The sequence below is a fragment of the Xyrauchen texanus genome, chromosome 36 (genome assembly GCF_025860055.1).
Source record: "Xyrauchen texanus isolate HMW12.3.18 chromosome 36, RBS_HiC_50CHRs, whole genome shotgun sequence".
NCBI lineage: Eukaryota > Metazoa > Chordata > Actinopteri > Cypriniformes > Catostomidae > Xyrauchen > Xyrauchen texanus.
The window spans coordinates 16,813,095-16,837,561 of record NC_068311.1 but is presented as its reverse complement, the minus strand read 5'-3'; the positions used below and the strand labels follow the sequence as shown (position 1 = coordinate 16,837,561).

At 39.5% G+C, this 24,467-nt stretch overlaps 1 protein-coding gene across 2 annotated transcripts in view; it reads left to right on the top strand.

Moving 5' to 3' along the window:
- The window catches only part of sez6b (seizure related 6 homolog b), a 310,189-nt gene extending 289,084 nt beyond the window's left edge, over positions 1-21,105 (top strand). Inside the window, exons 11-18 of one of the 2 annotated variants that reach the window (XM_052107206.1) lie at positions 463-657; positions 6,010-6,201; positions 7,696-7,890; positions 8,096-8,134; positions 8,231-8,339; positions 10,383-10,482; positions 19,318-19,431; positions 19,636-21,105. In XM_052107206.1, the coding sequence (XP_051963166.1) occupies positions 463-657; positions 6,010-6,201; positions 7,696-7,890; positions 8,096-8,134; positions 8,231-8,339; positions 10,383-10,482; positions 19,318-19,395 (908 nt within the window). In that variant the 3' untranslated portion in view covers positions 19,396-19,431; positions 19,636-21,105. Of the gene's footprint in view, positions 1-462; positions 658-6,009; positions 6,202-7,695; positions 7,891-8,077; positions 8,135-8,230; positions 8,340-10,382; positions 10,483-19,317; positions 19,432-19,635 lie in introns of both variants that reach the window. The other variant, XM_052107207.1, reaches the window with a different exon arrangement.
- Positions 21,106-24,467: the final 3,362 nt, after the last annotated feature.

Here is a 24,467-nt window from a genome sequence, read left to right as displayed (position 1 = left end):
TTTATACTGACTGAAGGTGAGGATGGGGGAATGAAGATGACTGCGAGGGAAGACCAAAATAAAAATGTTGGCATTTATTCATGCAGCAAAGATGGGGGAAAAAATCCACAGCCAGCTACTGCAGGTGCAGGGGACCTGGCCTCGCAAAGGCGATAACAATTATAGTGTATGTTTGTACTCATTAGCCACTTTTGTTGGGTGCCATGCCTTCATTCTCCTGCGCTAAAAATGGACATCAGCAAAAAGCCTGCCAGCTGTCTGCGCTGCTCTATTCACATTTTTAATCACAGCCAAGCTGATTCCTACCATTTGATTCAGCAGTCATTAGACACAACACCTGTGATTTGTTCAGGGACATGACGAGAAACAAAGAAATTGTGTGCATGCATTATTGCACACTCTCTCTGTTTTTCTGTCTCTCGCTGTACTAATTAAACTAATTGAGTCTTTTTCTCTTTGCAGAGGTACCGCGTAATGACACATGTCCTGAGCTTCCAGAGATCTCTAATGGATGGAAGACCACATCTCACCCTGACCTGGTGCATGGTACAGTGGTGACGTATCAGTGTTACCCGGGCTTCGAGGTGGTGGGCACTGAAATGCTGATGTGTCAGTGGGACCTGACCTGGAGCGGAGACCTGCCCAGCTGTGAAAGAGGTGAGTGCATGTTTACATACAAAAAAAAACAATGCTGATGGACACAAATACACATTCTGTTTGAACAAGCCTTTATGCTGCAGCACTGCTTACGTACAGATGAAGCAGAATGTGGAAAACGGCCTTGTTTTGAATCAATTTTCAACACAGACTGCCTTTTGATCAAGAGAAATGCTCTGCTTCGAAACCAGATGAGCTTTTGAATTTCATAAGAACCTGTTCACCACTCCAACACAGTCCCATTCAAGGACAGGCAAATAGTGAAGAAGGGCTTTGTTTGTAATCACTCACTTTTCTTTCAAGAGCAACTTCACAGATGAAGCAGATGCCTTTTCAATGTGCAGTCTCCCTGCATCTTCCTCTCTCTGCTTACACCTTATGATACATTTGTAAACCGATTTAGCAAGAATTTTTATTCAACTGTATACCCCCTGGTGAACCCCTGCCAGTATCCCACAGATACAGTGAGTGTTTCATCACAGGCGAAATCTGGATGATTCCACAACTTTCTTTTGTTGTAGCCATAGTCGCTCCAGTGCTTGAAATTCAATCTTGTCGTCTATGCTACTGTGTGGCCAGGACTTGCTCTGTGTGAGTGTGTATTATTGCAGTAATAGCCTAGAATGCTCTCTCAGGACATCCACAGACATTCTGTGCTTGAAGTGTGAGCTGCCAGGAGGCTGTGTGACCCTGAGCTCCAGCTCCCAGTGCTGTCCATCACAAAAACAGCAGCAACAACAGCAGCCCAGAAGCAGCGGGTACATTTATCTGGTTCAAAGTTTTCACCCGCCACAAAAAGATAATTAACTCACTCACCTCTCCCGTACCCTTTTCCTGCCACACTACTGTGGGGAGAGAATTGGCTTTGCAGCTGGGCAGGGTGGCACAAAGTAATCTTTTTATTATACTGCACTGTGTGCCTAGATCCTGCCCTTAGATCAAAGTCACATGTTCTATTTCCCATTGGCTCCAATGTGACTTGCCTCACAGAGTCCAGATGGGATGAGTTGTGGGCCCTCTGTGGAACATCATGCATGATTTGAGGGGTGGAGGACAGAGAGATTAGAACAGAGAGTGCATTTATTAAGATCACATTTATTTTTAACCACATAAGTGTTTGGATAGGGAATCATTTGACCTGTTTCTTTATACCATGTCCTGTTTGGCAACAATGTATAAAATGTGCAGGAAGAGCATCTGTGTATTTAACATTAACATTATGCATTTTTTACAGTACTGTTGTAGAATATAAAAATAAAAGAAAAGAAAGGTGGAAACTGCAAGCATCATTACAAAACCAGAGTGATCCAAAGACACTGTCTGTTTAGCATGCATATTTGTTCTTTAATTCATTGATGCCACCCACAGATGACAATGAGAACTGCAGTACAGTTCTGCAAATTAATTGGCAGCTTATTTAAATCAATGAATTCTTAAAGTATTTATAATCATTTAGGGGAAACTGGGGCACGTTGTCACACTTTTTACTGTTGTGATTATTTCTCAGGGTAGGATTATTTTTAAATTTACATTTATATATTGGCTTATAGCATAAATACCTATACCTGCGTCTTGGCTACAAAAAGCTACAGAACATTTCTGCCGTTAAGGCCCAGCAAATAAGATAGCAGTAGCAGGCATGTTGTCACACTACATGGGATAAGTCACACTACAATGGAAGCTGTCACGAAACTGTCTATTATAGGATTTGTAGCAAAACAATTAAACAGCAAAACAATTGTGAAACACAAAACAATTCAGAAAACAGCAAAAATGTAAAAGGTAACATACAAAAATATCAAACCATCGTTTTGGGCAATAAACATTATAATTAATAAATTAATAACTTAGAAAGATAACTTGCCCCATCTTAACTAATTTAAGAAAAGTCCTCTAGTCTTGAGAACCCAGTTCAACCTTTTAGTTAAAATCTTCCTTTATAAAGTTATTATACCCTTACCTAAATTTATGCTAGTGTGGTTTTATTGTGTTCACTTGTTTAACCAACACCAACTATTTTGATTCACTTAACCTCAGGCAACTCGTGACAGTCCCTACACATACCAAAGGGCATACATTGGATCTCATTGTAACAAATTTTCCAGTTAACAATGTTCATGTACATGATTTTGGCATATCTGATCACAATGCCATATCAATTGACTTTTCATTGCTGACCTCACTCAATAAACCTAATCACAAAATCTGCTTTCGCAGAACAAAAGAAATTAACCTTGAACATCTGTCACATGATCTACGAAAACTAATCATATCAGCTGATCACTCTACTACTGATGCGCTTGTTGATCATTATAATAGTGGATTAAAAGGGATACTTGATGCCCATGCGCCCCTCAAGACACGGACTGTAATATTTACACGCCCTGCTCCGTGGTACACTGATGCGCTTCGTAGACAGAAGGCGGCTGGGAGGGTCCTTGAGAGGCGCTATATTGTCACTGGGCTCACTGTCCATAAAATCGCTTATAAAGAGCACCAAAGATCATATTCCAAATTACTCAGTCAGGCACGGTCACAATACTATTCCAATATCATTAACAATAATCCAAGAAATCCAAAACAGCTCTTTAAAACAATAAATTATCTTCTCAGTCCACCTGCCCTGACGCATAAAAACAATACTGACGACCAGTGTAACAAATTCCTTGATTTTTTTCACCACAAAAATAACTACCATCCGCGCTAACCTAATACAACGCAATGTCATTCCATCCATCACCCCAACCTCTGTACCAATACTCTCTCATTTCACTCTTCCTACACATAGACAGGTTGAGACTCTCATACACAGTATGAGACCCTCAACGTGCTCATTGGACCCTTTTCCCACTGCCATGATCAAATCAAATACTAATTATTTAAGTCCTCTCATCACTACTATCATTAACTCTTCCCTGCAATCGGGTCATTTTCCAATCTCGCTTAAAACTGCGCTTATCAACCCTCGGCTTAAGAAATCATCCCTCGATCCGGATATCTTCTCAAGTGATCGGCCCATTTCCAACCTTCCATTTCTCTCTAAAGTCATTGAAAAGTTGTTTCAACTCAAATTCATAATCATCTTCATTAATATAGTCTCTATGAAAAATTGCAGTCTGGTTTCCGCTCCGGCCACAGCGTAGAGTCAGCCCTGGTCAGAGTCACAAATGATCTTCTTGTGGCTGCTGACCAGGGCTCTCCATCTCTCCTTATTCTCTTGGACCTCACAGCCGCCTTCGACACTGTTGACCACACCATTTTACTCCATCGTCTGCAACACTTCATTGGCATCTCACATACAGCACTTCAATGGTTTCGATCCTACCTGACTGATCGAGTTGAGTATGTGGCCCTGGGGGGAGCCAGGTCGAGGCCCTACACAGTTACTTGTGGAGTGCCTCAGGGCTCTGTTCTCGGCCCTATTCTCTTTTCCATTTATATGCTCCCACTGGGCCACATCATCAGCAAGCATGGCGTTGCCTTCCATTGCTATGCTGATGATACTCAGCTCTATGTCAAGCTGGACCCCATATAATTTACAACTTCATTCTCCACTTTAAATGTCTGCCTGGAGGAGACAAGGGCATGGATGACGGATAACTTCCTCCAGTTAAACAGCACCAAAACTGAAGGTCTCCTCATTGGGACCCCACACCAACTCCGATCTTCCCCCCTGACAGTCTACTCATTTGCTGGCCACGATATTTCCTTGACGTCCTCTATAATAAACTTGGGGGTTCGATTTGACGCCCACCTATCATTTAACACTCACATCCAACGTACCTGTAAAACTGCACTTTTTCATCTCCGGAACATTTCCAAACTCCGCCCCTCCCTCTCTTTTTCTGATGCAGAGATGCTGGTGCATGCCTTTGTGTCCTCCAGGCTTGACTACTGCAATTCACTACTTGTTGGGATCCCTGGCAGGAGCATACAAAGATTGCAGTACATTCAGAACTGCGCTGCCAGGGTCCTGATGGGGGTTCGTAAAATTGAGCACATCACACCCATCCTCCAAAAACTTCACTGGCTCCCTGTTAGACTCAGGACTGATTATAAGCTCTGTCTCCTGACCTATCAGTGTGTCTACGGTAGCGCACCAGTGTACCTTAAAGAACTCATTACTTTGTATAATCCACACCGACATCTCCGCTCTTCTGACAGCTACAAACTCCAGGTTCCTAAGTCCAAACTCCGTACTGTGGGAGATAGGGCCTTCCAGGTAGCTGCGCCTCGAATGTGGAATGCTCTCCCTAATCACCTGAGGGCGCCACAGTCTATAGAGGTTTTTAAAAATAAATTAAAGACCCACTTATTTTTAACTGCTTTTTCTTAAAACATATCCTGTTCTTGTTGTCACCAATTGTTCTTAATTTTGTTATTGTTTCAATCTATTTTTATTGTTTTTTGTTTTTTTTTTGTTGTTTTTTTTTTTGTTTGTTTGTTTTTTACCTGTGCACTTGTAGCACTTTGAGATATGTTCCTTCATGTGTAAAGTGCATTACAAATAAAATTTATTATTATTATTATTATTATAACTACAAAAATATAATGATTCTGGAGGTCAGAATTTACAACAATTATTCTAATTTATTAGAGTTTTAAAACCAACATAAAAAACACTATAAGAAAACAAACATTTGTGTAATTGGTCTTTTTCATCGAAAACGTATAGTTTCTGAGTTATAGCCCTTGTGACAATTTTCCCATGCAACAACTAGCCCCGGTCTCCCCTATACATTTATCTTTTTAATACATTAAAGGCATTTAAATATTTATGTATTATATTTATTAATGATTAAAGGTGTACTCAGTAAGTTTTTGTTCATGTCATCTTGGACTCACAGTGACGCCTAGTGGCATGGATGCAGCATCATTCAATCGCAATAGTTTTCAGTTAAAGTTGCCATTGTAGAAAATCACTATTCAGAGTCAGCCATGATTAAATTAATTCACAAGTGAAAGTGTCCAATAACAGGATGATTACTGACATTAAGCAAGTAGTATTCAGCTGGTCATGTGATCCTAACATTGCAACTACCATAAGGAGACCCTCTCCATTTAGAATAAACAGCTTTTATAAGGTTACTAATCTGACTGGATTCTTCATCTCATGTGAGTTATCACGATTATATACATATATTTCAAAAGTACAAATCATTTCTATAGGAGTAAAACATTTTAATGGGGAAAAAATTACTGAGTGCACCTTTAATGACTCATGTTATCATACAATCAAATTGTTTAAACCTCATAGACTAGAGACCAGTCCAAACATGACAAATTATATGAACTTCAATATATTTTCAAGATAAACAGTAACCTGTGTGATATTTGTTTTTGCTTGTTCAGTTCTGTCATGCCCAGACCCAGGCACAGTGGAGCACAGTCGCAGGGTGATGTCAGGGCCACGTCTCATCGTGGGCTCCACTGTGCAGTACATCTGCAACAAAGGCTACTTGCTGTCAGGTAACAGCCTCCTCTCCTGCTATCACCGTGACTCCACTGGCCCGAAATGGAGCGAGAAACTGCCCAAATGCATCCGTGAGTACATTTGTGATTTTATTCACAAATAATTACACACACACATCTACAGCCGCACACAGACACACACATACAAAGGTTAATAACATTACCACCATTACCTTTGCTCATACTTAGTTTTAGAATTTGATTAACCCTTTTGGCTCTAGGAGTGTTTTTAACGATTTCCTGTTTCAGTGGCATGCCCAAAATTAAAGGCTTATAACTCAACAAAAAATAAAAAATAAGAGGGGTCTGGTATGTGTTTGGTATCATTTCATTTTTTTTCAAATGTTTTAATGATATAGATTATGATACATTCTGAGACTCAAGAAAAAAGAAACTTTTGAAAAAAAAACTTGAGCCAAAAATTATTGTAAAAATTATAAAAATGTTCTGATTTGACATTATACACCTTAGAGTGTAAATAAGGTGGCTCCGAAAAACTGCTTTAGTTTTGTTTCAAATCAAGTCAAATGTAACTGAGAAAAATTTAGGTTAAAATGACAAAGCAATCAAAAGTTATAGCATTACAAATATAATTTATCCTAGTGTCCAAAAATGTCTCCAAGTGTCCAAAAGCCTCTCCAAACAAATAAAATATAATTAAAAAAAAATAATTGTACATAAGAAACAATTACACATGCAAACACAACAATGACTAAAGGTTTGCATAGCATGCAGACATGATTTTAGTAATGAGATTTCACAGAATGTGTTTCATTCTGTGCCATTTGTGTTATTAAGTACTTGGCACCATCTCCTGGTGGCCATATGTAACAGTCACCAATCACATGTCTCTCTGCCCAAATATGGATTACTTTTTTGCACCTTTCTGAACACATTCCGATTGGTTTAGCGTTCCATGATGCTACATAATCTGATCCAGGAGAGATAAAGTGTTTTCAGCCAGATTGAAAGATGCCAGATAGCCAGAGGCTGCGTGCATTGCGCACATTGTTCTTCGTGTCACTTATCTAATGATCTATGCATCTGATTACCTTGTGTGTGGGCTTGTTTTAAGATAATTGCCTCCTGTTTATTTTTTGTAAAATGTCAAAAGCATATACTTAGCTATTACTGGCTATATTTTTGTCTGTGAGTTAAACAATAGGCTGGGTGTATTCTAATCCTTGAGAGCTTTAAAATAACATATGACACATGGCTATTTGTATTTTTACTTATTACAATAATATGTACAGTGCAAAAATTATTAATACATTATCAAAATGGAACACTTCTGATTTGTCTCCAAATTTCAAAGTACCGGTACTTGATTTTGGTCATAATGCCTACATGCATTGTCAAGTAGAGCTTCTAAGCTTTCAAACTATAACAATTTTGTGTTGGTTAAGACTGTAGTTAATAAAATGTTGATCATTATTTTATTTCTTGCAGGCTTAAAAATGTAATTTATGTTGTTTAAATCTCATGTTATTTACAGAAATAGCAGTATTTATATGACTAATCCACATTTGTCAATAAGTCTGTGTATTCATGGTGTATGTTAAATAGCTGACACATTGGAGCCATGCAGGAATCCTGGGACACCTGCCTATAGTATCCAGAGCTCAGAGAAGCGTGTGTATCAAGCAGGAGAGACTCTGCACTTCTCCTGTCTGAGCGGGTATGAGCTCCAGGGTGAACCTGTTCTCCGTTGTGTCCCCGGGCACCCTTCCAAATGGAGCCATCCACCCCCACTGTGCAAAGGTAAATTCTGTGTTTTGCAATGTTCATGGTGTTTGATGTGATCTGCATAGTACTGTATATCATTCATAATGCCCTTTTCCTGTTTGTAGTGGATGTTTAGTTATTCATATGTTGTTTCACTTCAGGGTAGGTAGTGTTTGTTTTGAATAATTGGTATGACATGCAACTTTTTCTCATGTGTTAAAAGCTCTCACTTCTCTCCCAGCTGTAACACTGGAGTACATAGATGAACACAGGCTAGATGGTAAAATGTTATCCTTGAATATACATATTTATATATTGTATATTTTGCAGATATTCAACTTAAATATATTTATGTACTTACTTTGTCCCTTTTTAGTGGCCAGTGCAGACTTCAGTATGGAGGGAGCCAGTGTGGCTGTTTCCATTTTTATCCCAGTGGCCATTATCATGATTATCATCATGTCAATATATTTCTACTTTTCAAGGTAAGTTTTGGCCCCAAAAAGTATTTGGAATTTTAAGATACACTTTAAAATCTAAGAATATAATTTGCATTAGATTACAAAATATGACACCGATTGGGATTTATTTGAATTAAAATGTTAGCACAAGCACACTTTTCAAGTAAAACATTTCTTAAAAACATTGATTTAGCCCATTACATCGATATTATGATCTTTTTTTTTGCAGACTATTTTTGCAGATAAACATTTTAATTTGCGGTGTTGCATGGTTGTTATAACTTGCATCATTGGTGGAATTTCTTTTTATTAAACATGACATCAGGTAATGACCCTCATGTTTTCACAACAGTCCCATGATAAACCATACCACTGTGAATTTTGTGCAGATCTCTCATGGCAATAATGATAACATGGACCCGTATATATTAGGGATAAAGGATAAAAATCAGTGGTATTAACGTTTCTATATTTCCAGAATTAAAGTTTTGTAAATAAAGGGTAGCCTTTATTTAAAGTAGCCTACAAACAGTTTCTTTGCATTAATGTTTGACTTTAAATGATTTGCTTAATCTATCCAGTCTATAGCAGTGAGCGGATCTCTTTTTCTGTCAGTATTGTTGCTTGATTCTCTACTACTAACTGATTTAACTTCCAGTTAATGAAATTAATAAATTCCATGTTCTCCATTTTATATTACCTCAATAGTATTTAAAGCAGCATATTGTTTATTCTGGATTTACGGTGATTCCTGCTCCACAGATAAGATTTTCCCCACCACTGAATCTCCAGCGTCACAACTAAGCAATTATATATCCACCTTTCTATTGTGTTGTGAATCTTGTGAGCTGGTACTTTCAATTAATTTCTCCAAACGTCTCACCAAGTCTGACAAATCATTCACTGAATGAACTCAATGAAACACAACATATTACAATTCTTGTAAAAAATGTTTTAATATTTTTTGTATATGATTCTCTCTCTCTCTCTCTCTCTTTATATGTATATATATATATATATATATATATATATATATATATATATATATATATATCAACAGTTCGGCCCTAACACAGTGATGCTTAGTCCAATCTGGCCCTCAACTAAAATAAGTTTGACACCCCTGATCTAATGCAATGAAATACTACATTTTAAAGTGTGGCTTAAGGGATAGTTCACCCAAAATGAAAATTCTCTCATTATTTGCTCATCCTCATGCCATCCCAGATGTGTGACTTTCTTTCTTCTGCTGAACTCAAAGAAAGATTTTTAGAAAAATATCTAAGCAATATGATAAGTGTGCGTGAGAGATCAATATTTTAGTCCTTTTTTTACTATAAAATGTCCAGTAGGTGGCAAAGATTTTGTGAATCACCCCCAAAAAAAAAGAAGAATGTGAAAGTAAATTAAATATATATTTATATATTTATAGGACTTAAAAATTGATCTATTTCTCCCCCAAACCTATTCACATAATTTCAGAATATATGGATGTAACATGACCAATGGAAAGGAGGAGGCGAGAACCGGCTTTTCAATATAAATGATAGTATTAATGAGAAACTTAAAACAAAGACACAAACACACACATGACGGACATGTCCGCTAACGATCTCGCTCTCCTGCACGATCCCCTGCTGTCAGCCTTTAACCCTCACGGAGGCATAATTAGCCTAATACGGGACCGGGTGTGTATGATCACGACCCGGCCCCGCCCTCCACCCTGCCACAATGGATTTAAACACTGGAGTGGTATGGAATGTTTTTATGCTGCTTTTTGAGCTTCAAAGTTCTAGCTACCATTCACTTGCATTGTATGGACCTACAGAGCTGAAACATTCTCCTAAAAATCTTTGTTTGTGTTCAGAAGAAATAAATTCATACACATCTGTGATGGCATGATGATGAGTACATTATGAAAGAACTATCCCTTTAGGTGTCCAAAAACTTTTTGGGGCCACTGACATCAAAAACCATTCTAGATATACTGTAATTTAGTTCAAATCTCTCTTCACTAGTTTAGACCAGGGCAACAAACTTAAATTGTTGTTGCATGACTCTTTTCAGGGTGCAGGGGAAATCACTACGCCTGTCCATGTCCACATCGCCACAATATGACCACATTAGAGGAGAGTCGGCTTTTGAAAACCCCATTTATGAGACTGGAGTAAGTAAAGGATTTGCTTTCCAATAAGCTGTCAGAGAATTCCCACACATTTACACACATCCTCCTCATAAGTAGTAATAGAATCTTATTTACACATACCACATCTATTTGTGGTGATTTCCATGGCAGGACTGAGAGCTACTCAGGTGTTTAGTCTTATGTGTGCATATCTGCACTTTGCACGGCATCTGTGTTACTGTATTGTGGTGGGTTCATTTTTGTTCTCAAATAAGCTGTAAAGTGCCATTATGGTGCAGACAGTCACGCCCTCATCATCTCGTCACGTCTTATTATCAGAACATGAAAGAGGAGGTAAGATATTTAACCCCATTATTAGAAAGTCTCAGTGGCGTGTCCAGACTTTTTTGACTGGGGTGGCCCAAGTGGGTCACAGACACATTCAAGGGTGGCATAAAGTGTAACTCAACAGTCCTGATATTAATAATAATAATAATAAGTTATGTACATTTTCATGTTACTTATCTAAATAATTGATTAACTGTTATTAAATGTTAATACTGCAAAACACAGAAAACTCTAAATAGCATTTTTTTATGTATTTTTCAGTACAATATTTTATATATGTAGTGTCTCTTTAAACTGAATAAATGTTATGGACACTGCTAATATAAACATGATAGTTCTTTGTAATTTTGTGGAATTATGGAGTTTAAGACTGAGGTGTGACAAAATACTATCAAGTAGGCTATTGTTTTATTTTGAGACAATAAATAAGTTATTGAAGATATTAATCTTATCATAGGCCTACACATAATGAATTTATTTTTGTGTATGCTACTCAATTTAGCCATATATTGGGACTGCCAATGACAATTAGATTAATTAAACAGTGCTTTAAATATAATATTTTTCATATATTCTTAAGAGACATACTATGAAATAAGTGCATTACATTATGAAAGGAAATAAAAACAGGCCATATGAAGAAACAACTTTTTGCAAATTATAACACTGATTTGTATTAATTTAATTGTAACTTCAACACATGATTATGATAAAGAACCTACAAAAGTTTACAAGGTTCGTGGCAATGTGGCATTATATCTTTTAAAGATTTTTAAAATTTTTTGTTTGAGGCAGATAAGTAAACTAGATATCCCCGCATGTTTAAAAGAAAATACTTATGATGCACACATCGATGTTTTACACTCCCCCAAACATCACATGGAAAAGTAGTCCAACATTTCATATCTGAATGAATGAATTGTTCTTGGCCAGAATAAGATGTTGAAATATGCAGAAGTTTACAGCATTACTGTCAAGGCTCCGGTATTTGCCGGTTCATTCTGTTGTTTTTCTCTCTTACTCGTGTGTCACGTGGAGTCGGTGAGCGTAATCAGCGTTTCCATGGGAATGCTGATCGCTCCCTGGAAGACGCTGATTACAGAAATGGTTTACTCACACGCTCCACCTGTCCTCTTCTTATTGCTCTCCCTTTTTCATTCCTTGTGTTTTCCCTGTACATTTGCTGGTTTATTGTTGGCTGTACCACTCACGTTTGTCTCTTGTCTAGTATGGAGTTGGTAGCGCAGCTCTCGAGGAGGATTCCGCTGCAGCACTTTTTCTGTTTGATTATTAATGGACTTTGTCATTTATTTCCTCTGCTCTTGGGTCTTTTGTCCCTGCGCATCTCACAGAATAAACCAGCCAGCTATGGACCCAGTGTAGTAGACCGCTATTCATTCCACCCTGTCTCAGCAAAGGGCTCTGCTTGGTCAACACCCAGACCAGATATCTGCATCTAACCGCACCATGGAGATGATGGTGTCCCAGCTCAATGAGCTTATGGCGCTGGTCCAGCAACTCTGCCTCCCTCCTGATCCTAGTCTGGCACAGGATATACCTCCTCCCTCTTTGACTGTTTCCCATGCGTCTGCGAGCATGTCTAACATGCAAATTCCCCCAGGTCCATACTCAGTTGAGGGATCTGTAAGGGATTTTCTATCTCGATGTTCTCTGTTTTTCTCCATGCAGCCCTTTACTTTCACTTAAGACACCTTGAAGGTTGCCTTTGTTATCATGCTACTTTCCGGGAAGGCTGGAGAATGGGAAATGGCTATGTGAGCCACTATCATGCATGCTTCTCATTCTATGAGGCTTTTTATACGGAGCCTCGCTGTGTTTTCAACCACACTGCTCAAGGCCAGGAGGCAGGGAGAAATTTATCTGAACTTTCCCAGGGGAAACGACCTGTTGTGGATTTTGCAAACCCATGCAGGTGGGCAGACTCCAAGTGTCACTTAGGGAGAAGCAGCAATGGCTCCTCAATGGTTTATGTTTCACTTGTGGCCAAGCTGGCCATCTCTCTGCTACCTGTCCGTTAAAAGACCCTGCTTGTCGGTAGTTATCTGGTTACTGGCGAGCGCAACTCCCCTGGACAAAGCCTCCGGACTTCGCACTATTCTCCTGGTCCGGTTACAAAGTGGTACTAACAGTCATGTGATCTTGGTTCTGGTGGATTCCAACACCAAGAGTAATTTTATCAACATGGATTTGGCTTCAAGGAGGTGGCTTCCCAGATTCCAACAGGAGAATCCCATCACAGCCCACACACTCAGTGGAACACCCTTGTCAATCATCACACATGCCACAAAACTTGTCACCATGGTCTCCGGGAATCATTCTGTCATCCCTTCTCCAGCTACCCCGGTTGTGCTGGGGGACCCCTGGTTGGTAGCACATAACCCTCACATAGATTGTGCAACCAACTTTGTTTTGTCTTGGAGCTCTTTCTGTTCTTCTCATTGTCTTAACTCTGCTGTCTCCCCTGTCCAGTCTTGTTTTTTGTTGCAGGATGAGCCGGCAGATGTGTCAGTGGTCCTGCTGGAACTCTTGAGGGGGGTGTTCAGCCGATCCCTCCTCATCGCCCATACGACTGTGTTATTAAATTGCTTCCTGGCGCTTCTCAACTTCAAGGATGGATGTATTCACTCTCGGCTCCCGAGAGGGAGGCCATGAACGGGCATATTAACGATTCTTTAGCAGAGGGTCTCATCCACTCTTCTTCTTTGCCCGCAGGGGCGGGGTTCTTCTTGGTGGAGAAAAAGGACCACACTCTTTGATCCTGCATTGATGATTGAGGGCTGAATGACATCAGGGTTAAGAAACATTACCCTCTGCCATTGATGTCCTCAGCTTTCAACCTCCTGCAGGGGGCGTCCGTCTTTACAAAGTTGGACTTACGGAACCCTTACCATCTGGTCTGTATTAGGAAGAGGAATGAATGGAAGCCATCATGCCTTTCGGATTGGTCAATGCCCCTGCCATATTCCAGGGGCTCATGACTGACGTGCTTCGAGACATGGTCGATCGTTTGGTTTCATTTACCTTGAATGTATTCAGATTTTCTCCCAGAATATGCAAGACCATGTCAGGCAGCTTCTTCAGCGACTGCTAGAGAATCAGCTATTTGTCAAGGCGGAGAAGTGTGCATTTCATGCACAGTCAGTTCCGTGCTTGGAGTTAATTGTTTCATCAATGGGAGTGCGTGATTCTTGCAAGGCTATGCAGAGGTTTCTGGGGTTCACTAGCTTTTACCGTAGATTTATTATAAATTATAGTCAACTCACCGCACCCCTGACGGGTCTCACCTCCATGTGCACTGAATTTTGTTGGTCTCTGCAGGCTGAATCCCCATTTGCAAAACTCAGAGTGTTTTTCAACCGCACCATTTTAATTTCCACCCAACCCTGCTTTACTGTTCATTATGTAGCTGGATGCATTGGAGGTGGGTTTTGGTGCTGTTCTCTCTCAGCGCTCTCCGTTGAATGGAAAGGTGCATTCTTTTGCATTCTTTTCGCACTGATTAACTCCCGCTGAACTTAATTATGACATCAGTAACCAGGAATTACTGGCTATCCAGTTGGCCTTGGGTGATTGGCATCATTGGTTGGAGGATTTGGGGATACCTTTCATGGTTTGGACAGATCACAAGAACCTAGAGTACATCTGTAGTGCCAAAAGTCTTAACATCGCATCTCCCGCCACATGCCCAGTGGGTAAGCTGTTTGTTCCGCAATCAGTGGGGTCACTTGTCCAACATAGCTGTAGAGCGGAGGAGGGTGGGGCCGGTGCTGAAACAACACACGCCCGGTCCCCAATCAGCCTGATGGGGGCGCGCGAGGGAGAAAGGTGGCCGGTGATGACGGTTCGAGAGAGAAAGAGAATTACAGGCAGCTGCTCTGTGTGTTTATGTTTGTGTGCTTTTAGTTCAGTTTATTATTAAACTATTATTTATATTGTCACAAAAAAACAAAAAAAACTCACTCACGATTCTTTGATGCGCCATCATGTGGTCCCTGATCACTCCTCCACCCTCTCAGGCAGACGGTAGCCGCTCCTTCCCAGACAGACCTGAGTCAGACCGACACCCAGCAGACAGAATACCCCTCCAGACGGTCGGGGAGTCGCTTCCCTCCTCCCCTCGCGGACGGCTGTCCTCTCGAACCGTCATCACTGGCCGCCTTTATCCCTCGCACACCCCCATCAGGCTGATTGGGGACCAGCCATGCTTTTTTCCGGCCCCGCCCTCCTCCCGCTGTTGCCTCAGGCCGGGGAGCCCGCGGCATGATGTACACACCCCCCTCCTTGTGCCCCGTCTGCTGGTGGGTCATCCCTGCGTCGCTCCACCTGGGCGGAGGCAGGAGGGTAAAAACAACAACAAAACAAAAATAGGTAAGGGACAAAGGCCAACACGGAGCGGCAGAGAGAGAGAGAGGAGAGAGAAAGGAAAAAAAACTCACTCACCGATTCTCTCATGTGCCATCACGTGGTCCTCCACCCTCTCAGGCAGATAGCAGCTGCTCCTCCCCGGGCAGATCCGGAATCAGCCCGACCCCCAGTGGACAGAACGCCCCTCCACATTCTCGGCGACCCGTGGGGACACTCCTCTTCCCCTGGCAGCGCCCCTACCTCTCCAGGCCGTTGAGGAGTCGCTTCCCTCCTCCCCTCATGGACTGTGGTCCTCTCGACCCCTCCATGTTTCTGGTGGATGGCAGGGCACTCCTACGCCCCTAGCAGCAGCTCCTTCACTCCAGGCGGTCGGGAAGACCAGTCCCCACTCGCCTCGCGGACGGCGGCCGATCTCCACATCCGGGTGGTCGGGCTAGTGTCGAGGACTCTGCGACGGGCATTCCTCCTCCTTCCCGGGTTTCGGCACCAATGTAAAGCGATTTATGGAAAGGAGGAGGCGAGAACCGGCTTGAAATATAAATAATCGTTTTAATAATAAACTGAATGGAAAAACATACAAAGATAAACACACAGAGCAACTACCTGTCATTCTCTCTCTCTCTCGAACCGTCATCAGCGGCCGCCTTTATCCCTCGCGCGCCCCCATCAGGTTGATTGGGGATCGAGCGTGCATTGTTCCAGCCTTCTCTGCTCTACAATTGCATGTCACAGAGGGGCTGCTCATACTCACACACTCATTAGACAGCATTTTTGGTGGCCATCGCTTGCACGGGACATTTGCCAGTTCGTTGCCGCTTGCCCAGTTTGTGCAACTAATAAGACCTCCTGTAACCAATAAGACCTCCTGTAACCCCCCCGCCCGGTCTCCTCCAACAGCTGTCAGTCCCTTCAAGACCCTGGTCACACATAGCCATGGATTTTGTTACTGTCTCCCCCCCTCCCATGGCAACAGTCATTTTGACTGTAGTGGACTGGTTCTCGAAGGTGGCTCATTTCATTCCCCTCTCCAAATTACCCACAGTGAGGGAGGTAGTGGTCATTAATCACGTCATCCTTATTCATTGCCTCCCGATGGATGTGGTTTGTGACAGAGGCCCCTAATTTGGGCAAAGACTGTACCCGAGTCTTCTCTTTACTGTTGTACATGAAACTGGTGTTGAGCAGGTAGAATTCAATGAAGCTGTCAGCTGAGGACATGTGAGGCATCAATTTCTCAAATAAGAGACTCTGATGTACTTATCCTCTTGTTTAGTTGTACATCTGGCCTTCCACATCTCTTTCTGTCCTTGTTAGAGCCAGTTGGGCCTTGTCTGTGAAGACTGTAGTGTACACCTTTGTATGAAATCTTTTTTTGGCAATTTCAAGCATTGTATAGCCTTCATTCCCCAAAACAATGATTGACTGAAGAGTTTCTAGAGAAAGCATTTTCTTTTCTGCCATTTTTGACCTAATATTGACCTTAAAACATGCCAGTGTATTGCATAATGTGGCAACTGAAAAACAAACACAAAGACCATGTTAAGCTTCATTTAACAATCCAAATAGATTTCAACTGTGTTTGGTATAATTGCAAGTGATTTTCTAGGATCACATTTGCAATTTAGCATGATTACTCAAAGAAAAGGTGTTGGAGTGATGGCTGCTCGAAAGCTGTCTAGATTTGATCACAAATTAAAACAATTTAAATAGTGATGGTGCTGTTTTTTACATCAGTAATGTCCTGACTATATTTTGTGATAAGTTGAATGCCACTTTGGTGAATTAAAATTTAAAATTTCCTACCGAAACAGCAAAATCTTTACATTATTCCAAACTTTTATCCCCCAGTGTATATCCTTACTAGGATAAAAGACCATCTTAACCAGCATGCAATTCTCATGAAGGTCTAGTCTGGTTATTGCTGGTGTGGTGTAGTGTGGTGCTGGTCAATGCTGGTCTTTTCAGCAAGGATGTAAACTTCTCAATCACAATGCACTTTAACTCTGTAACCCCCGCTCTCTCTCTCTTTCTGCATCCCTGAAGGACAATGAGGTGAGATTTTCTGAAACCCTTTCTATCAATAGCATTACACTCACTGCATTGAAGCCTTTTCCCTCAGCCTACTGGTTCTAGCATGTGTTACAGATCTCAGCTTATTCACACCTCTTATGTGCTGTACTAGTATCACTCCAGACCTAATGTAGTGTAGCACTCATAACCCAGTCCCAACAGCACTCACTACCTGTATACTAAACAGCTCGATAACAGTTTCTGGCCCCCTGGGCTCAGTCTGTATTTGACTGTATGTAAGTGTGTGGCCAGCCATGTGAGAGCATATGTACAATATTTTTTGTGTGACTGTTCCACCTGCACTAAAGCCCTGAAGCTGTGTACTCACTTTAAGTGTCAGTAAGTAGAAATGATAGTCATGAGCACCTCTCTCTCAGATGAACAGACAGACAGTGTTTATTTATACCTGTGTCTCCATCATGGGAGGCAGGCATGATAAAGAGGAGGCTACAGGCACTAGCGTCAGTCACTAGTTCTCCTCTTGTGGCAAGGGGAGTGAGGTTTACACAATGCCCAGCTACTTACCAGCTGGCTGCCGTTAGATTCAACCCCCTAAACCTCACTCCCATCTGGGTCATGGCACCATTGTAACCGGTCCTGCTCAACTCGCTCCGTGCAGGCGTGCTAACGAGGAGGCTAAAGGCTACAGCCTCTAGCATCAGTCGCTATCATAGGTCATGAAGAGCTAACAAAACTTATCCCAAACACTGTTCGAGATGCAGAAACACTCTCTCAGTTTAATCTAGACTAAAGACTCATCTGTTTAGCCAGGCACTATACAATATTGAAAGGCGCTGTACAAATAAAATTGACTTGACTTGACTTGACTTGGCTAGTGCGCCTCTTGTGGGAGTGAGGTTTACATACTGCACAGCTAACTACCAGCTGGCTAGCATAATATTTACACAATTATAAGTCTATTTTACCTATCATCCGCTGATTTAAAGGTAGGGCTTAGCACCTCTTCTGTTTTGAAATTTTATTTAAAAGTGCAATTAGCCAAAAAAAATTGCATGTAGCAAAATTAGCATTAGCACTTTTTGCGAATTACTTAAGTTTCAAAGAGGAATTAATTAATTTGATGTATTTATTAAAATATGCTTAAATGATGTACACTCACTCTTTTCATATGTCTTTGAGAAAAAGCTTTTTTAATCTACATGTGGTGCCAGATGCACATTCATTAGTGCTATCACATGACCAGCTGAATATCACATGTTTTATCTTGATAATCACCTGTTATCGCATCATGGTGTGAATAGCGCATTACAACAATCGCAAGATGATGCATATACAGCGCAACATAAACAAACCCGACTGCTGTATTTACATTTTCTAATCAGCATGCTCTTTGTTTATTTATCATAAACATCAAAAGCCTTCAGAACTATACTTTTATACTCATAGTCATCTACTTTGTTCATTTATTAGATCACAATTTCACCTCCAAAATCATACATTGTTTTTCCTAAAAAAATTACTCAATAGTTTTGGTAATTCCTTCAAAGAATATTCTGGGTTCAATACATGTTAAGCTTCTTCGATAGTATTTGTGGCATAATATTGATTACCACAAAAAATAGTTTTAACTTGCCCCTCCTTTTCTTTAAAAAAATAAATGTAAGTTACAGTGAGGCACTTACAATGGAAGTGAAAGGGGCCATTTTTTGGGAGGGTTTAAAGACAGAAATGTGAAACTTATTAAAATTTTATAAAAGTATTACATTAATTACTCTGTTAAAACGAATGTATTATTTGAGCTTCAGCATTTTTATTTTATCACACTAAAATCACATTAACACACATCTTGTTTATTTCTTGTCTTTACTTGTGAAATAGTGAGTATTTTAACATTTACGGGTTGTCCCCATTTACTTCCATTGTAAGTGCCTCACTGAAGAAAGGGATGGTTTAGTCTACATTTTTTGTGGTAATCAATATTATGCCACAAATTATGTAGATTGAGCTTAACTTAACCCAGAAAATTCCTTTCAACTTTCATGTTTCCCTTGCTTATTATTATTTTTTAGTTACTTTCACACTTAAGTTGCATGGTATTTTTGATTTGTACAGAGACCTATGATTCAAACCAGCCACCAGAGGTACTCTCTAGGATTCTGTTGTAAAGAAAGAGCCTGTAAGGAGAGTTGATCTGTGGAGTAGCATCACATGGACATGGCAGAGAAGGTTTGAACCACTGGTGTAGGGTGTCTCCATCTTTCATCTCTGTCTTCTGAGTTACATTTAATGCCAGCATTGATTTTTGTTACATGCCCCATTCACTCACAATGGTGCACGCTGCTTTCATTTTTAGAAATGATAAATATGTGCATATAAATGCTAAATATTTATATACTTTTTTGTGTTTTTGTTTGTTTGTTCGTTATGTAGGATACAAGAGAATATGAAGTCTCCATTTAAAAACAACAAAGCTCATTTTAGCATGGAGGACCGCAAGCCTTTCTCTGCCTTGTGGAAACTTTCTCAGTTCCTCTCATATCTTGTGTAGCAACTCTGCTCTTATACCTGCCTACCTTCTCATCCTTTCTTATCTGCTGTAAATATTGCCTTGCTTCTGAGGACTTCCACAAGTGAAGAGTGTGGACAACATGATATTATTTTTGTAGAGCTTCAATAGCCATGGCCTAGCAGAATTGCTTGTACAGTTTTTACCCGTAATTTAGCCAAATTAAATAAGGAATTTAAAAATGATTAAAAACTGGGAAATTATGTCATTTTGCTGATTGATGTCTCTTTAAACATATTTATTCATTTATTTAATTTCTTGATTGTTGCGCTCAACACCCAGAGATAATTTATGGCCTGAAAGGGCATCAAGAGTATTACAATTCAGTATGTGGCTTATTCAGATGAATTTGCCGCAAATGTAATGGTTATTATAACATTTGACACCTGAATGGCATGCAGGGAAAAGTAAACACATTGAAATTACAATGGTGTAAAACAAAAAGTAACCATTCAACAATAAATCGTGTGCATGGTTTACAGCTTTACAGTTTTCCCCACACATCATAAAAATTAGACGTTTTAATTATCAACCTTCAAATGACATCTGCCAGTTTTTGAAATGTAGTGTATTGCATGGGGACTGGTCTGGCACTTGGTTCTGTATCCAATGATGTGAAGTGGGTCTCCATTTCATCTACCCGAAGCCTTTACTTTATCCTTAATTGTAGCTAGCCTGTGTGTGCAGTGACAGAGTAAGACTGAGAGGAAAGAGGTCGCTACCTGCGCTGAATTTTGCCTTTGGTTGAATAAGCCAAAAGTTAAAAATATATATGTACAGCAAGTTCTTGTAAATCATCCCTCCTTCACTGATCATACTGGCTCAGATTTTTTTGGTTTCAGTTTATTTTTGTATGTTTTTATACATATGATGGAACAAAAGAACAATTGACTGTACTCTTTCAGCAGGCATTCTTAATCTATAAATATCTAAGAATGTACATAAAATTTGTATTAGATATGGCTTAAATGTATGTATATATGAGGTTTACCTATCATAGAATAGATCATTGTTCATCATTTGATACTGTCTGTCAACATCAATGATATGGATCGTCTAAAACAAATATGTACTTGTTCTCCATATTAATGTTGTCCGTATTGAAAAAATTTAATTTCAATGTAATTAGCAAAAGCTGCCAAAAACATCACAATTGGTCATACAACAGATAAAAGAATTGCATCATGGATGTATGTTTCATTGTTTCACTGTCTTCTATTGGAAAAAAAATAAAAAATTCGGAAACCTAACAACATTTAATTGATTTATGAAATCTCAGAGAATTCAGAGTGTAGCAGCGTAAATGAATTCCTTGACACAGTGCTCAAACTGAAATATTCATGACTCAAAATTATATATATATATATATATATATATATATATATATATATATATATATATATATATATATATATATAATATAATATAATATAATATATTTACACTCACCTAAAGGATTATTAGGAACACCATACTAATACTGTGTTTGACCCCTTTCGCCTTCAGAACTGCCTTAATTCTACGTGGCATTGATTCAACAAGGTGCTGAAAGCATTCTTTAGAAATGTTGGCCCATATTGATAGGATAGCATCTTGCAGTTGATGGAGATTTGTGGGATGCACATCCAGGGCACGAAGCTCCCGTTCCACCACATCCCAAAGATGCTCTATTGGATTGAGATCTGGTGACTGTGGGGGCCATTTTAGTACAGTGAACTCATTGTCATGTTCAAGAAACCAATTTGAAATGATTCGAGCTTTGTGACATGGTGCATTATCCTGCTGGAAGTAGCCATCAGAGGATGGGTACATGGTGGCCATAAAGGGATGGACATGGTCAGAAACAATGCTCAGGTAGGCCGTGGCATTTAAACGATGACCAATTGGCACTAAGGGGCCTAAAGTGTGCCAAGAAAACATCCCCCACACCATTACACCAGCACCACCAGCCTGCACAGTGGTAACAAGGCATGATGGATCCATGTTCTCATTCTGTTTACGCCAAATTCTGACTCTACCATCTGAATGTCTCAACAGAAATCGAGACTCATTAGACCAGGCAACATTTTTCCAGTCTTCAACTGTCCAATTTTGGTGAGCTCTTGCAAATTGTAGCCTCTTTTTCCTATTTGTAGTGGAGATGAGTGGTACCCGGTGGGGTCTTCTGCTGTTGTAGCCCATCCACCTCAAGGTTGTGCGTGTTGTGGCTTCACAAATGCTTTGCTGCATACCTCGGTTGTAACGAGTGGTTATTTCAGGCAAAGTTGCTCTTCTATCAGCTTGAATCAGTCGGCCCATTCTCCTCTAACCTCTAGCATCAACAAGGCATTTTCGCCCACAGGACTGCCGCATACTGGATGTTTTTCCCTTTTCACACCATTCTTTGTAAACCCTAGAAATGGTAGTGCGTGAAAATCCCAGTAACTGAGCAGATTGTGAAATACTTAGGCCCGTCTGGGCCCGTCTGGCACCAACAACCATGCCATGCTCAAAATTGCTTAAATCACCTTTCTTTCCCATTCTGACATTCAGTTTAGAGTTCAGGAGATTGTCTTGACCAGGACCACACCCCTAAATGCATTGAAGCAACTGCCATGTGATTGGTTGATTAGATAATTGCATTAATGAGAAATTGAACAGGTGTTCTTAATAATCCTTTAGGTGAGTGTATATATATATATATATATACACACACACACACACGTTTTTGCTTTACTGTACTTTACTGTAATTATTTACCACATTGTCAGAGCATATCTTCAATTAAAAATTATATTCCATCAAAACTGCTGTTTTGTTGTTGTAACCTTTTTATAAATTATTCTGGTAGATTTTGTGTTTCCTTTACTCAAGGGCATGGGAAAGAATTTTTGGCAAGGGGTGCTGCAGTTTAGGCGGACGATATAGGCTACTGTACACATCATGCTATAACCACGCGTGCAATTAAGTAATTCAATAAGGCAGCCAATGGCCAAGCCAATATTCTACCACGTTCAAAACAATTGTCGTGTCAGTGTGAATTAGAAATAACCATGAAACACATTCATTTTCAACACAAATTTAGGGAGACAGTCCGTTGCTTAGAGGTTTTAGTGCCATCCGCTGGGCGCCAAAACACAAGATCACTAAAGCTCTGTACTTTTTTTAATTTTATTTTTTATTATAATTTCAAAGGATGAGTTTACACATGAGTAAAGCACAATATTCTTCTTAAGAAGAAAAAAAACATTGGGGATTGATTAATTTGTTTTTATTCATACAAACTATAATATCACACTACAATATTTAATATTAAACACAGTAATTATACAATAACACAATTTAATTTTAATTAATTTATTGTCCAATTACAGTTTCATTGTTAACACAATATTGATTTTATTTTTGCTTTTGTGAAGATCAAAGAATAAGGGAAAGTAAAAAGTTCACTATATCCATCATAAGGGCTCTCTTTAGCTCAGGAAGGTCCTGCTCACTAGCATAACAAATCTCTCCGAAACGGGATGCTGTTTTATTGACAAATGACAGATATACTGAAAGCGAAAATGTTATAATATATACTGCATAAATACATTGAAATATAGGAAATCTCGTTGATACTGTGTTCCAGTCTTGTTCACGAGGTGTACCCTCAGCACCCCCCTTCCTGTGCCTTTGCATTTACATAGATAACTTCTGAGTTTAGATCTGGTAGTGATTACACAACATTGTAATCAGTAACAATCTTTTAGATAATCTAATTTGATTACTTTTGGAATACTTATTGTTTGTTTTCATGAATATGTATTTAAGTACCAACTTAAATTTAAGTATCAACTCATTCATCAACCTTTAAGCATTTAATCATCAACTATTTGCTATTGGTCAGTCCCTCAGTTCCCTAAACCCCCCTCTCTTGTTATGTATTCATATAATATACAAAAAGTAACTAATCGGATTATGTACATTTTAAAATGTTACATTTAAAAAAATCCTCTCATCATTTACTCACCCTCATGCTATCCCAGAGGTGTATGACTTGCTGAACACAAACAAATATTTCTAGAAAAATATATCAGCTTTGTAGTTCCATACACTGTAAGTGTAGCCAGAATTTTGAAGGTCCAAAAAGCACAGAAATACATCATAAAAGTAACCCATAAAACAGTGATTAAATCCATATATTCAGAAGTGATATAATAGGTGTGGATGAGAAACAGATCAATATTGAAGTCCTTTTTTTACTCTCCACTTTCACATTCTTCTTCTTTTGTTTTTGGAGATTCACATTCTTTGTGCACATTGCCACCTACTGTGCAGGGAGGATCATTTGTGGTACAGGACTTAAATATTGATCTGTTTCTCATCCACACCTATCATATCACTTCTGAAGATATTAATTTAACCACTGGAGTCGTGTGGATTACTTTTATGCTGCTGTTGTGTGTGTTTTGGACCTTCAAATTTCTGGCCACCATTTACTTGCATTATGAGGATCAACAGAGCTGAGATATTCTTCTAAAAATCCTAATTTGTGTTCAACAGAAGAAAGAAAGTTATACACATTAGGGAAGGCATGAGGGTGAGTAAATTATGAAATAATACATTTTTATGTGAACTATATTTTTAATTTATATATTATGTAATCTGATTACACGTAGTCTTTCATCCTTAATTCTCTTTAATCTTTATGTAATCTGAGTACGTAATCCAAATC